Source organism: Felis catus, chromosome B2 (assembly GCF_018350175.1).
Source record: "Felis catus isolate Fca126 chromosome B2, F.catus_Fca126_mat1.0, whole genome shotgun sequence".
Lineage (NCBI taxonomy): Eukaryota > Metazoa > Chordata > Mammalia > Carnivora > Felidae > Felis > Felis catus.
Genome location: NC_058372.1, coordinates 76569107 through 76584377, shown reverse-complemented (window position 1 = coordinate 76584377; position 15271 = coordinate 76569107). Strand labels below are relative to the sequence as shown.

At 46.4% G+C, this 15271-nt stretch overlaps 2 protein-coding genes across 4 annotated transcripts in view; one reads left to right on the top strand and one right to left on the bottom strand.

Moving 5' to 3' along the window:
• SNX14 (sorting nexin 14) overlaps positions 1-4697 on the top strand; it is a 124443-nt gene extending 119746 nt beyond the window's left edge. For both annotated transcript variants that reach the window (XR_006597978.1, XR_006597976.1), the window contains one exon: positions 4291-4697. The gene's annotated coding sequence lies outside the window, so the exon portion shown is untranslated. The remainder of the gene's footprint in view (positions 1-4290) is intronic.
• Positions 1-12669, bottom strand: part of NT5E (5'-nucleotidase ecto) — a 48480-nt gene extending 35811 nt beyond the window's left edge. The window contains exon 1 of one of the 2 annotated variants that reach the window (XM_023254164.2): positions 12260-12669. In XM_023254164.2, the coding sequence (XP_023109932.1) occupies positions 12260-12598 (339 nt within the window). In that variant the 5' untranslated portion in view covers positions 12599-12669. The remainder of the gene's footprint in view (positions 1-12259) is intronic. The other variant, XM_011282497.3, reaches the window with a different exon arrangement.
• Between the last annotated feature and the right edge of the window lie 2602 nt (positions 12670-15271).

Sequence of the window (15271 nt, the reverse complement as noted above, 5' to 3'; positions counted from 1 at the left end):
GTTGTTGCCTGTTTTCTCCTCTAGGATTTTGATGGTTTCCTGTCTCACATTCAGGTCTTTCATCCATTTTGAGTTTACTTTTGTGTGTGGTGTAAGAGAGTGGTCTAGTTTCATTCTTCTGCATGTTGCTGTCCAGTCTCCCAGCACCATTTGGTAAAGAGACTTTTTTCCATTGGATACTCTTTCCTGCTTCATCAAAGATTAGTTGGCTATATATTTGTGGGTCCAATTCTGGGTTCTCTATTCTATTACATTTGTCTATGTACCAATACCATACTGTCTTGATGGAAATTTTCCCTTTCTGATCTGTCCATTTACAGTTGATTGATCAAAGTGATAAACAATATGCATTATTAAACAATATGCATTGACTCCCATAATTCATTTAAAATGTCCCCAACACAGGGGTAATATTTGGTAAATATTTACTGAATAAATGAACAAGTAAATAAATAACTGGTAGGAGAGGAGGAAAGTGACAGAGAAGCAATTTCCAAGGCTGGACTTGTTGCTGGTTGCCACCAGCAGCCTCCTCCACGTAACCTAGAATTCTGTACTAGCATCATCATGTCTTGTGTGTGCTGCAATGAGAAACTGCAGGCTCTCTGACCTCTAGTACCAAACTGGCAAAGAGTTCTGTTTTGAAAGCCTCTGATGAATGGTCACAGCAGGCACAGAGTGGTAATTTTAGCAGGAAACTTGGCCATAGAAGGCAAGGAAGGTGCAAATGCCTGGTTGTTGAGAAAGCCTCACAGGCCAGGAACCTGTTAGGCGTCACCTCACACAAAGCCTGCATTCTCAACTGGGCAGCATGTCCCAAAATCAAGCTGTGAAGAGGCCACAGCGGCCCAGTTCTGACGAGCTCCTGGTGTAGCATCCTTGGTCAGACTCTACCTGAAGCAGAGTTTTTATTCCAAGCGCTACAAGAAAATATAGATTTTTTCCAAGATTTGAAATGACCCCTCCCCCTCTCCATTTCAGGCTTGCCTGGCTTGAAGCAAGGCAAGGTGGGCAACAGACACTGAAAATGTGCCCACTGGGACAGGGCCAGTGGCCCAGAGGCCTGTTCCCCTTTCCTGTTTCTTATTTCAGGGGACATCGTATGGAACTGTCTGGCAGTGGTCTGGTGGTCACTGTCCTTTCTCCTTCACCCTCCCCATGCTTCCCCACTCCTGCCTGTCTGCTGGCCATTGAGGAGTCCCCTCCAGGTGGACGGCCAGCAGAGAAGGACACTTCTTGCCATTAAGGCTGTAAGACACCTGTGAGGATGCACATGGTCCCAGGGTTAGGAGAGAGCCTTTACAACTCCTAAGAACACCCAGAGAAGCAGGGAGATGCCTGGGAAGCCCTCCCCTTGTCCCCCTGGCTTCCCACTCACGGCCAACCAGCCAGGAAGGACTGTTGCTTCTGCTCCTACACCATCCTCTCTCAGGTGGTCTTCTCTACCACATTCCCACTGCCCCCTCTGCCTCCTCACTTCTCACCCACACCTTTCTGGAGTCTTCAAGTCAGCCTCCTGGCCACCAGGCTCACAAACCTCCTGCCACCGCAGGCCATCAGAATGCATTTCTGAAGACGCGCGTGCAACTGCTTCTAGCCCCTGCTTTGAGTCCCTCCAAGGTCCCTCCAAGGCCTCCTACCTCCCACTGAAATCCTGATCTCCCTGAGCTGGTTCATTTCTTCTGCCAAACTTCAGATGCGCTCAGTTCCAGGAACACTAAACCACCCACACTCAATGAGATGCCTTAGATGCTGCTCAAGTGTGATCTCCCTGTGAAGACTTCCGTGGCACCTCCACTGTAGATACCACACTCTGACATACCTTGCATGCACAGCTCTGACAATACATGACCTTGCTGTGGCTGTCTGCTCACACATCTTTCTCCCACAGACAAGAGTGGCATTGACTATCCCTGCATCCTTGGTGACACCAGATGAATGCCTGGCATCAGTGCCCAGCAGATGTTTACTGAATGAATGATAAAACCACCCACTCCACCTGTCCATTTAAATGGGCTCCACCTTACTCTCTGATTTGGTACATGAGCCATTAAAACTTTTCAGAGCAAGGCAGGATTTTATTTTTTACAACTTGGTTAATAGTTATTACACAATATTTTGTGAAATGAGAGAAATCAAGTTGCTTGGAAGCTTAGCCAACTGCATTACCATTCCTGGCTGACCCTCTCAGGGCAATTGGCCTGGTTCCCTTGTTTTCATTTTGTGTGTGTGTGTGTGTGTGTGTGTGTGTGTGTGTGTTTTAGTTTGTTTTTACTTATTTTTGGGAGAGAGAGAGAGAGAGAGCAGGTGAGGGGTGTAGAGAGAGAGGGCAGAATCTCTGCGCACTGTCAGCGCAGAGCCCAATATGGGGCTCTAACTCACAAACCGTAAGATCATGACCTGAGCTGGTCACTCATCCGACTGAGCCACCCAAGCGCCCCTCATTTTCTATTTTAAATTTAGATTTCCACTAATATCTTACTGACCTTTGTGAATGAAGATTTTTTTTTTTTAAAGTTGGTTGAACTGTTCTGTGTCTTATGTATATACATGGGAACATTATTTAGATTTCATGATGGCAGTTAGGGAGAAAATGGAACTTTTTAGAGTCTCTTTATATTGGAAATCTGCTGAGGATACCCAACTATCAAAGGATGCCTACGTCTGAATTAGTAAGTGGACATTTCAGAGCCTCAGCTTTGTTCACAGAGGACTGTAAAAATTACTAATGACTTGACATAAGGGAAATTTCAAGAAAGTTTTTTTTAAACACAAAAAATATGACAAAAAGAAATGTTAATAGTTAAGATCTTCATGCTACGTAGCCCAGCCCTATTCACATATTAACTTATTTAATTCTTATAATGTTATTAGGTAGGTGCTATTATTTGCCCTTTTCCTAGATGGGGAAATGGAGGCACAGGGCTCTCACAACTAGCAAGTGACAGAGCTGAAGTATGAACAAAGGTAGCGAGGCTTAAGCATCCAGGGCCTTAACCATTCTGTCAAACTGCCACTAATGTAAATACCTGGAAGGGATGGGTATCATTCAACTGGTTTCTTACAGGGTTCTAGAGTTTCAAGTAACAAGGCCCCAGGAAGTCCTTGTCCTCAGGAAGCTGAGAGACAGACAGGGAGAGGGCAAGACATGAGCGCATGCATCCATGCATCCATCCGTGCACACATAAGACATGTGGGAACCACAGACAGGGGTGTTTGTGAAACAGCCCAGCAAAGACATGGGCACAGACTGCCCGCTCAGGACCAAAGGCACTCAGAGTGGGAGCTTTACCTCTCTGGCACCAGTTAGGGGAAGCTCACAGGCAAGTGGCTGCAACTGTATACACAAGTGAGGCAATGAAAACATGAGGGCTGAAGTAGTCAAATCTTCTAAGTGAAGACAAGAGACTTAAACATGATGTTAGAAGAAAAAGGAAGGAAATAATTGATTTAAGGGCAGCGCAGTATGCATGACACAGAAGAAAATAAATTGTTTTAATCCACAGAAATCAATTGTAATAATGTCAAAAAGCCATTTGTCAGAAATCCACAACATCTGTATTCAGCTAGTCATTGACACACTAGCTCATCTCATTAAGGACTGGAGGCAGCAGCACACCCTCTCATCTAAGGATTGAGGGGAGAGCCTGACCTATTACACAATGGGGCTCAGTTGCCGATCACTCAGGGAAACTCAACAAGGACTTTAAGAGGAGAGGACTACAAATTCGGTTTGGTTTAGTTGATACATTTCTGGAGTTGTGGACCATTTCCGGTATTGGGTTGTGCTCTCCCTGGCCCCTTAGCCATGGGCCGGGTCATGGTGGTCCTGGCAGGTGAATGTGGCCTCTGACTAAATGACAGAAAAGATCCTGGGGCACGGCCCAGCTCACGTGCACTTCAATGTTTGTTGACCGAATGAACAGGTACTGAACAGACAGCATTTCCCATTTCCCACATCAGATGGAAAAATTTACAAACTCTCTATGTGCAAAATACATATATCAGCATTACATTTAGAATTATCTATTCGACAGATGGACTTCCATGCAGGTTTAACTATATCTCTGAGGGGCTAGAGGGCTCTAGCTAATGTGTGGATTCTATATGGAATCGGTTATTCAGGTGAGGGAAAAGAGGTGTCAGAGAATTTTCAAATTCTAGTTATGTGGTTGAAGAAAAGACACTGAAGGAGTTCACACAGTATTCAGATATATCTGTAACTGAAGAGCAGAAAGCTTCCAGCTCACTGTGTGATTTGTTTCTTTTTGTTTGTTTTCCAATTTTCAGTTGGGTAAACACAGAGGCCAGAACAAGGACAAGATGAGCAAAGAAACCGCCTTTGCTTCCTCCCTCTGTGTTTGAGGCTGGTCTCACCCCGCCCAGCTCTGGTGTAGAACTCACTCTGGAAGAGAGGAAGTAGAAAGGCCATGACCACAGCCACAGGATGGAGTGGGGGCCACTGACATCACTGAGGCTTGGGGATCAACAACCACCCAGACTCTCAAAACTTCTGAGGTCTGAGCTCTATGAATAGCTACTAACTTACTTTGCCTTAAAAAACAACAACAACAACAACAACAAAACCATTGTCATCAGTATACCTCTTTCAAACTTTCCAAATTAGCATTGTTAATTTGTCTTTCCTGGACATGGATTTGCTATAGAAGATAAAGTAATTCTGAGAGTTTCTTTGATGTGAGAGACTTTGTAAGCACCTGAATATAAGGTGACTTCCCCTTGCTTAGGGATTAGTTTTCTGTGGAGAAGAGGAAACATGGCAATCATCCATTTGGGCATCTGTGACACATAAATTAAGGCTTGACGTTGTGTCTTCTGCAGACCAGATTTTGGTTCCTGAACTCCCATGCTCAGGTGTTAGAATTTCAGTCATTTTTGCTTTGCTTTGCTTATGCCCCACCTTCATAGGTCTTGCTCAGCCTATGTGGTCAACAAGGGCTCAAAAGGGCACTGCCCCTCTATCCACTGAATAGCAGGTTTCTCCCTAACGGGTCTGATCCGCTGTCCTTGGCACTTAGCAGAGAGCCTGGCGCATGCAGTTCTTAGTGAGTATTTGTGGAGTGAATGAATAAATGAGCCTCAAAGACAACAGGCTTGAAACTGGGCTCATCACCCTACCGTTCCTTAGGCCATCACCTTCTATTACATATAGAGTAATGCTCCATCCAAATCCTGTGAACCTCTATCTGGAAACAGTGGCCAACTCAAGGTACCTGGGAGAAGACCCAATCCATCTCTCCACAAGGAAATAGCTGTTGTAACAGCAACTGTGACAGAGACCTAAGAGAGTTGTCACTCAAACTGAGACTTGTATGTAAAATTAAGTTCTGGGACAAACCAAGTTACCCCTCCAGTCCCCCATCCTACAGATGAGGAATCCGGCAGCCAAACTCACATAGCTAATGAGTGGGAAGAGACAAGCAGTAAAACCTGGGTGTGGTGATGTCTCGTCCAAATCTCTTTCCACGGCCCCTGTCTGCCACAGGCCACAGGGTCCAGTCCTGTCCAATCAGCTCAGGAGAAGCCTTTAGACTGCAATTCTGTGCGGTAAATAGCAGGCTTCAGCTGTCAGGGGGTAAGGTTCAGTAGAAGAGTCCGTGCTCCCATGTGGTAGTGTCAAACTGCTGACTCCCGGTGCCCCTGGCCTGAACCCTCTTAGTCATCTTTTGATTACACCCTCTCCTGAGTCACCCCTGCCAACAGAAGGTGAGCACCGCCAGCACTTCCTAACACCTTACCGAGAGCCGACGTCGTGCTAAGCGCCTCCCGTGTGCCACCATGTCCTTTCAACCCCACAACAACCCAAGTGGTGAAGACCATCATCGCACCCATCTTAAGCATGTGGAAATGGAGGCTTCAAGAGACGAAATAACCTGCTGTCAGTCCACAGAGAGGGGACTTGATCCCAGGCTGTCACCCCAGAGTTTACTCTCTTGGCCCCATGCCATCCTGCCTGCCCGCTGAAGCCTTCCCATGGACTCAGCCTTTCTCCCCCCCATCACAGTTCAGTGACCACCTCACCCTAGACTGCTGCCCAGGCTCTTCTCCATCCTCTTCCTGGGGGGGGGGGGGTCTTCTGTCTCCCATCCCTTTCTGCTCATCTTCCAAAACTGTGACTTCCCTATGTCACTGACAGTTTTTTTCCCTCACATCAACCAATTCTCCAGTTCTCTGGGGTTACAGACTGGGTGCCCAACAATTCGGTTCAAGTCTGCCACTATCTACCTGGAATGAGCACCAGACCTCACCAGTAAAAGGGCTCAGTGCCTACAGGATGGCCCTCACTTCAGGTGCCAGCTGCCAGTCCTGGGCACCTCTACTTCTGACCAACCAGCTATAAACTGGGGATTTGACGGACCTCCTCCACGGGTTGGATAAAACTCAAAGAAGTCAGAGAAGTGCTTTAGTTACTATTACTGGTATATTATAAAGGATACAACTGAGGGACAGCCAAGCAGACAACATGCATAGGGCAAGGCATGCAGGGGGCCAGGGGGTGTGTAGAGCTTCCATGCCCTCTCTGGGCACACCTCCCTCCCAGTACCTCAGTGTGTTCACCAAACTAGAAGCTCTCTGAACCCCAGCATTTAGGGGGGTTTGTCACATAGGCATGATTGATTAAATTATTGGCCATTGCTGATTAACTCAACCTCTCACCCGTCTCCCCTCCCACGAGGTTGAGGGGAGACTGAAAGTTCCAATTCTCTATTCATGCCTTGGATTTTCTGACTGCCAGTGCTTTTTCTGAAGCTATCTAGTAGTCCCCAGCCATCAGTCATCTCATTAGCATACAAAAGGCTCTCCTCACTCAGGGGATTCCAAAGGTTTTGGGAGCTGGAATAAAGATGAAATATCTGGGTTTTTTTTTTTTTTTTTTTTTTTTTTTTTTTTTATTATACCACAGTTGCCTTCTACTCAGAAACCTCCAATGCCCCCAGCCCCCACCCTGCTGTGACAAAAGAGGAGAGCCCAAACTTTTCAGATGGCCATTAAGCTGTATAAAAGCTCATCTCCCATGACTCCTGCCTCCTCAGTTCTGGTCCAGAATCTTGCAGATTCCTGCGATTGCTGCCTCTGCACCTCTGTCCCATCTGCCTGCCCCTTCGTTGAATCAAAACATTTCATTGAACTGAAATTGAATCAATGTGTTTAGAATTGTGTGGAACCTCAGAGATGAGGTAGATCAAACCTCTTATTTTATAGATGAGGAAGTGGTGATCCAGACAGGTGAATGGCATAGCCCCAGGTCACAAATTTATTATTGCTTAAAAGGTAGAGAGAACAGTACCAATGTCTGAATTTCTGGTGATGAGTGCTGGAGATGATAAGCTTCAAATTAATAAAATTAATAAACTCTTTTTAAAAATGTTTATTTATTTCTTTTGAGAGAGAGTATGCACATGAGCAGGGGAGGGGCAAAGAGACAGGGAGAGAGAGAAAGAGTCCCAAGCAGGCTCTGCATTGCCAGCGCAGAGCCTGATGCAGGTCTCAAACTCATGAACCATGAGATCATGACCTGAGCGGAGATCAAGAGTTGGACACTTAACCTTCTGAGCCACCCACCCAGGCGCCTCACCAAATTAATAAACTCTTATGTAAACTTTCAAAAGCACAAATCACAAGGCAAAAAAAAAAAAAAAAAAGAGAGAGAGATTAATTTGATTATACCAAATGAAGGATTTCTGTTCAATGAAGGATTGAGTTAACACACATAATCAGAAGATAAAATTGGTCACAGATCAATACCTAGAACTCCTGAAAATCAGGAAAAATAGAGTAAACCTAATGTTTAAAAAAGAGCAAATGAAGTGAACATGCAATTAGGGAGGAGAAAACCTCAAAAGTGAATATACCAAAGTCCGCAGTTATTGGAAAAATACAAGATCGAATAATGAGATGACATTTCATACCTACTGGAACGCTGGATAATGCTGCAAGATAGGAGTAAGGATTTGGGGATTCACATCTGTGTGGGTGTAGAGGTCAGGGAGAGTAGAGCATGCCAGTCCCACAGGAAAGCAATCTGGCAGTCTTTAGATGTAAGGATACACATCCCTGGGACCAGCAATTCTGCCGTGGGGTATGGATCCCAAAGAAATTCTCCTAGGCAGGAAGTGGAGGAAGCTATTCAGAGCAGCCTATTTGTGTAACTGCAGCATAACTGGTGCCATCTCCAAAACCGTCACCAAAGAGCAGATAGTAAAATGTACAGAGATCTCTGTGGAGCACAGTACACAGCAGACACAGGATGACATGAACAAAGTGAAAACAACCAGTTTAAAAAAGCAAAATCAGACCTATAAGTACAGAGAACAAACCATTGGTTGCCAGAGGAAAGGAGTATGGGGTTGGGCAAAATAGGCAAGGGGGAGTGGGAAAACAGGCTTCCAGTTATGGAATGAAGTTACAGGAATACAAGGCACAGCATAAGGGCTACAGTCAATGATACTGTAACAGTGTTGCGTGGTTGTATGATGACAGATGGTAGCTACATTCCTGAGTACAGCAGAATGGCATAAACTTGTCCAATCACTACCTTGTAACTTGAAACTAATGTAACATTGTGTGTCAAGGATACTCAGATAAAACTAAAACAAAAACCCACACAACCAGTTTAGGGCAAAAGCAAGAAACAGAATGAGCTGAGCAACAGGAGGAGTTATATAAATTACATATTTATATATAAACTATATATATATAACACATAGTTATATATTTAAAACATAAGAACCCTAACTATATATATGGGCACATGGGTGGCTCAGTAGGTTGAATGTCCGACATCGGCTCAGGTCACGATCTCTGGTTGGTGAGGTCGAGCCCCACATCTGCCTCTCTGCTGTCAGCCTGTAAGCACAGAGCCCACTTCAGATCCTCTCTCTGTCCCCCCTCTCCCGCATGTACTCTCTCCAAAACAAAGAAATACTTGAAAAAAGAAAAGAACCTTAACTATAATAAAGGTTCTGGAAGTACACACAGGAACAAAACATGAACATCAAACAGAATGGCTGCCCATGTAGGAGGTGGGGAATGTTGATGAGAAGTGATTTGATTAGAGGTCCGCTGGGAGAGTTAAAGGCAGGGGCCCCAGTCCCCACCCTGCCTGATGGCTCAGGCACCAAGGGGCCGTTTGCTAAGGCTTCAGCTGCAGTCTTTCAGACAGAAAGTTGGATGCAGGGGCAAGCACCTCAGAAGCAGGCCGGCTACAAAGGAGGCTGCCCTTCTCCACTGAAGCTATTTCCTCACAGCCCACTCTGAAGGCGGGAAGCCCACCTCAGGGCACGAACCCCTCAGATTGTGTGCTTTGGGGGGAGGTGGTTCAAAGTCCACTCGACGAGTAAAATAGTTTACAAAATGGGGCTTAGGAAAGACAGTGGAGGGGGCAGAGGAGGGATGGTAGAGTGTGCCAGGCAGTCGGAATCGGATAAACTAACACTGTAAACCCAAACCTTCCATTGTTTTGCTTGCTTCCTGGCAGCGCATCCAGAAGTAACCTTTACTGAGGACTTACTATGACCCAACAGGGTGCTAGGGATTTTTACACTTGTCTTACGTACTGTTCACAGAAATCCGACACGGGGGTGGGGGTTATCCCTCTTGTTTTACAGTCAGGGAACAGGGGGCTCAGAGAAAGTACCCCAGCCAAGCTCACACTGTGACTGCATCCACTTGGTCTTCCTCATGCCTTCAGGGGCACTAATCCTTCCATGGAGACAGCTAGCCAACTAGTGGCTTCTGACATTCTCCCTCTAGAACTTTCTGTCCAGCAGCTGGGTTTAGGAGGTTTCCAGGCTTGCCCCAGGCCCTCCAGAGGTATGAAAAATGTTCCAGCAGCTCTGGCTGGGACACACAGGTCTAGAAAGTCAACACCTCTTCAGAGGCTCCTGCTCCAGGGAACTCCTGGGGTTGAGCTAGATTCTAGTAGTTTCCTCTTTGCCCTCTATACTCTTGAGTCCTTAGACGTGGCTCCTCTAACCAAGTCCAGTTTCTAGAGAACTGGAAATGCCCCTGAACAACTCTTTTCCATCCTACCCTAAATCTCCAGCTTCCTGGGATTTAACATGTGGAGGGTGAGTGGGTGGAGTGAGGGAACATTTATAACAGAACAGCAATAAATTCCCTGAGAGTAGAGTAATATAAACAAAAAATGACAGTGAAAAATCTCCTTATCACACACTAAAGCATAACAAGACTAGAGTTTTATGCAGGTCAAATCATGTTTGTCAAACCCCACAACTGCAGAGTAAGTCCTAATGAGATACTATCAGGAACATGGCCATCAGCCTTCCCCCATTTTATCTCCTGTTAACATATAGTAGCTTATTTTTCCTCAGGCCTCAGTCCAATGATTTTGAGTAAAGCTTAAAATTATTGCATCCAACAAAAAGCATTCTAAATAATTTCCAGTGGTGAACTGCTGTAACTTGCAGAAAATGGTTCCAGCCTCAGCCAGAGTTCTATCATAAATACTTGATATGGTGATTAATATCATGGGATCAATTTGACTTAAAGAGGAAAACATTAGTATTAGGGAAAACTAGGAATTCTCCATTTTTGTTTTTTTCCACCTAAAGGAGTTTACATAGCCATGGAGAAAAGGATGCCACAAGAAAAAAAGTTGAGAGTTGTGGTTCACATGATATCAAAACAAGTTTCACTTCTAGGAGGAAATGAAGACGTAGACTAGTTAACAATTCAATTCAATAAATATTTATTCTGTCAGCATCGCACACAAAACACCAGGTAGGTTGGGCTGTGGAAATACGAACGCTAAGAGACCATACAGGGTTCTTGAGACCCATCATTCTTCTGGAGTCCAGACAGATGCTGGTGAGCCGCCCCCACTCCATCTGTGGACTTGCGGGGTTTAGGGATCTGTTTGAATTGTTGTGCTTTCAGTGACCCTGATAACCTTATGACCAACAATCAGAATGGAGAGGAGCTCTCTGCCCATCTCTCACCTCTCTGAAATGAGCTTTCTTTTTGGCAGAAAAAAGCCAAACAGCTCTACCTTATCATCTTTTCCCATCTTCCTCTCTCCACGTTTCCAGGGAAAAAATAACTTCCGTGCTCTTCTCATACCAAGTGTATTGTTAGCCCTCTGTACCCCAGCCTGGACCACACCTCTCCTTCCTTTCCCTGTACGTGGGCTCCACAGATTTCCCTGCTTTGTTCTTCCTCTTATAAAGCTCTTAAGACTTCTTATCACCAGTTACTCCACAGAATCCCTTTAGTCTAGGATTTTACACAGGGTTAAAGTTGGGTGGTGGTTCGATTAAAAAAATAAACCAGATATATGTTTTGGGCGTATTTATTACTGTGAAACCCCTCCCTGCTCATTTTCTAGAATTGAGTCCAAGAAGGAAGGCATTGCCTTTAACAGAGCATTTGGGAGCTTGGATTTAAAACTCTTGCATAGGTTTTAAGAGTGCCTCATCTCTTAAGTTGGATTCCCTTCCTATATCTCTGCCGCCAAAGCGATTTTATTGAAATCCTCTGAAACCCCAGTGTTCCAGCATTTTGGGTCTCTCTGGAAGTTTCTTTCTTTTGTTAAAAAAATATAGAGTAGTATCTGGTAATAAAAGTAACATTTACAGAGGCCACACTATGTGCCAGTCAACCCTCTGAGACAGATACAATTATTCTCCCCATTTTATAAAGGCTGGAACTGAGGCACAGAGAGACAGTAAATAACTCCGCACACAGAAGGTAGTTGCACCAGGAATCTACCCCAAGCTTGTGAGCTTAATCGGGCTCAAGCTCCAACATCAAAGGGATCTGCAGTCCATTCTTATCTTGTCTCCCTTTTGGAGCCCATGACCAGGGCACTGTACCCAACCTCTTTGAGTTGAGTTTTCCTTCCAATAAAAACGAAATAAAACATTCTACTCCTGACCCTGGCTTTGGATAACTGCCACTGCTCCCATGTACCCCAGCTGACTCCCCTGGGAGGTACGGCTGTGTCCCTCTCCTCTAAATGCCCCCCCCCCCAGCGCGGGGGAGGGGGGATCAAACGCATCAATCCATTTAAAAAGAATCATCCAAAGGACTTTTATGTCTGTATCTACCCGGCACGCCGGCGGGAGCGTCACTTTCTCCCCACAGCGCTCTGCGTCCTGTTCCGGGCCGGCCACTCGATGCCCCGCCGTCCGCTGCTCCTCCGCGCTGGGTTCCCTCTCGGTTCGGGACTCCCACCCCAGGGCTCCCCAGCCTCCCCGCTAACAAGGCGCCCTCTTACCATGGCGTCGTAGCGCAGGGCGTTCATGAAGTGCGCCACCTCGGCGCCCTTGTACACGGTGAACCAGATGGTGCCCTGGTACTGGTCGCCGGCGTCGAGCAGCAGCACGTGCGGCTCGGCGCGCCGGATCTGCTGCACCTTGGTGAAGAGGCGCGCCACGCCGCCCACGCAGCGGCTGGCGTTGACGCACTTGCTGGAGTCCTCGCTCGTCTGCTCCAGCCGGCTGTGCACGTCGTTGGTGTGCAGGATGGTGAGTTCCCAGGCGCCGGCTGCCGGCCACAGCAGCGCGCCCAGCGCGAGGAGCCGCAGTGCCGGCGCCCGTGAGGCTCCGGGGCCCATGGCTGCGGCGCGGGGAGCGGGGAGCGCGGACGGGCCGGGCGAGCGGCGGCGAGTGGCGGCGGGAGCTGGAGCTGGGCGCCCTTGCCGGCGGGGCTGGGCGGGGCGGGGGCGGGCTTCCCTCGGCCCGGAGGCCGGCCCCACCGCCGGGCGCACGCCCGCGCGGTCACCCGATCCGACCCTGGCACCCGGGGAGGCCGGGCGCGCCCGGGCTGGCGGCTGGCACCCGCTGCCGGCAGGAACAGTAGGGAGGTTGTTCCCGGCGGGGAGCGGGCCGCCGGCCCCGATGCCGGGGTGCCCGCAGCCCCACAGCTGGTGCGCTGCCTTTCCGGGGTGCGAGGGAGGAACCGGAGGGGCCACCCCGCGTCTAGGTCCTCGCTGTTTCCAGCCTCATTTGAGGCACGAGTTTTTCTCAAGAGGAAAGCATGGCTTGCGTTGGGCTTGTGGTTGCGCGAGCTCATCACTTGAAAGAGCGAAAGTGGGAAAAGGGAGGACGAAAAAAATGGGCGAGATGACGTACCTAGGGGGCAGGGGGAGAGGAGTGCAGAGAGGCAGGAGAGAAGAGCGCTTGCCCTTTGTGCTGTGGAAGCCAAAAACGGACTGTGAGACTTGGCTGCCCGCTCTCTTTGCAGCTGGAGGACGCACCAAGTGCCTGTAGTTTAGACGTAGAACCTGACAATTGAAGACCATCCCAATCCAGTCCAACGTTTGTTCACAATTAAAGCCTTAGCGACGAAAAGGCATTGGTGCGGGAACTGGTCTTGGAAGCGAAAACAGACCATAGGAGTAAAATCAGCAGCTACGTGGACGTGATGCTGCCTTCCGTTGCTTTTTTAGGCACTTTTGTTGTTTCACATGGTAATGTTTTATGGACTTCTTGGTTTTTTAGGTGTTAATGTTTTAAGGATGTGGCGTGTGTGTGTGTGTGTGTGTGTGTGTGTGTGTGTGTGTGTGTGTGTGTGTGAGGTTGCGCGCGCACGTGCGTGTTTGTGTAAAGGCAGAGCTTTGGGCAAGGAAAACAATAATAGGAATGCATTCAATAAATCATCCTTATAGAGAATTTCCCTTTGTTTAGCCAGCCGATTACTGACTGCAATCAATTATCTAGCCGCCTTGGGAAGGAAAGAAGGGAATTCGTTTGGAGGCCCTATGAGGTGTCCTATGATTCATGCTTTACTAAACAGCATATGTAGTCCTCACACTTACTGGAATGCATCAAGTCAGCACTGTTGGCTTGTTTTTGTTTTTGTTTTAAGCTTTTTGGGATAATACATATATAACGTCAAAATGACCATCCTAACCACTTTTAAGAGTACAGTTTAGTAGCATTAGTTGCACTCACATTGTTGTGCAACCATCGCCACCATCCACCTGCAGAACTTTTTCATCTTCTCAAACGGAAACTCTTGCAGCCATTAAACAATAACTTGCTAACTGTCCTCTCCCCCCAGCCCTTGGCAACCATCATTCTGCTCGTCTTCATGAATTTGCAGACTCTAGGTACCTCATAGAAGTGCAATAAGACAATATTTGTCTTTTTGTGGCTGCCTTATCTCACTTAGCATACTTGTCCTCTTAACGGTTCGTCCATGTTGTTGCATGTGTTAGAATTTCCTTCCCTTTTAAGGCTGAATAATGTTCCATCGTTTGTACGTGTATACCACATCTTGTTTGTCTATCCATCCATCCATGGAGACACTTGGGTTGTTTCTGCCTTTTGGCTATTGTGAATAATGCTGCTATGAACACGATATACAAATATCTGTTTAAATCTCTGCTTTCAGTTTTTTTGGGAAGTGGAATTGCTGGATCATATGGTAGTTCTATGTTCAATTTTTGAGGAAATGCCATACTTTAATGGCTGCATCATTTTATATTCCCACCAGCAATGCTCAAGACTTCAGTTTCAGGGCACCTGGTTTGCTCAGTGGGTTAAGTCTTGACTCTTGATCTTGGCTCAGGTCATAATCTCAGGGTTTGTGAGATCAAACTCCGAGCACACAGCTTGCCTGGGATTCTCTCTCTCCCCTCCCCCCCGCCTCCCATCTCTTCCTACCTGCCCCTCCCCCCCCATGCATGTGCGTGCTCTCTCTCTCTCAAAATAAATAAATATTTTAAAAAAGAGTTCTGATTGCTCCACATCCTTATTAACACGTGTTTTCTGTTTTTGATAATAGCTATCCTAAGGGATTTGAAGCAGTACTTCACTGTGGTTTGATTTACATTTCCCTAATCTTTAATGATGTTGAGCATTTTTTCATGTGCTTATTGGCCATTTGTGTATCTTAGTTGGAGAAATGTCTATTCAAGTCCTATGATTTACCCATGTTTTAATAGGGTTATTTGTGTTTTTTGTTAGTGTTGTTGAGGAGTCTATATATTCTGGATAATAATCCCTTATCAGATATATATGTTTTGCAATTGTTTTCTCCCATTCCATAGGATGCCTTTTCATTCTGTTGATAGTGCCCCTTGAGACACAAACTTGTATATTTTGACAAAGTCTGATTTATTTACTTTTTCTTTTGTTATCTATGCTTTTAGTGGCATATCTGAAAAAACACTGCTATATCTGATGTCATGAAGCTTTTCCCCTATGTTTTTTTCCTAAGAGTTTTATTGTTTTAGTTTTTTTTAATTAAAAATTTTTTTTCAATGTTTATTTTGAAGAAGAGA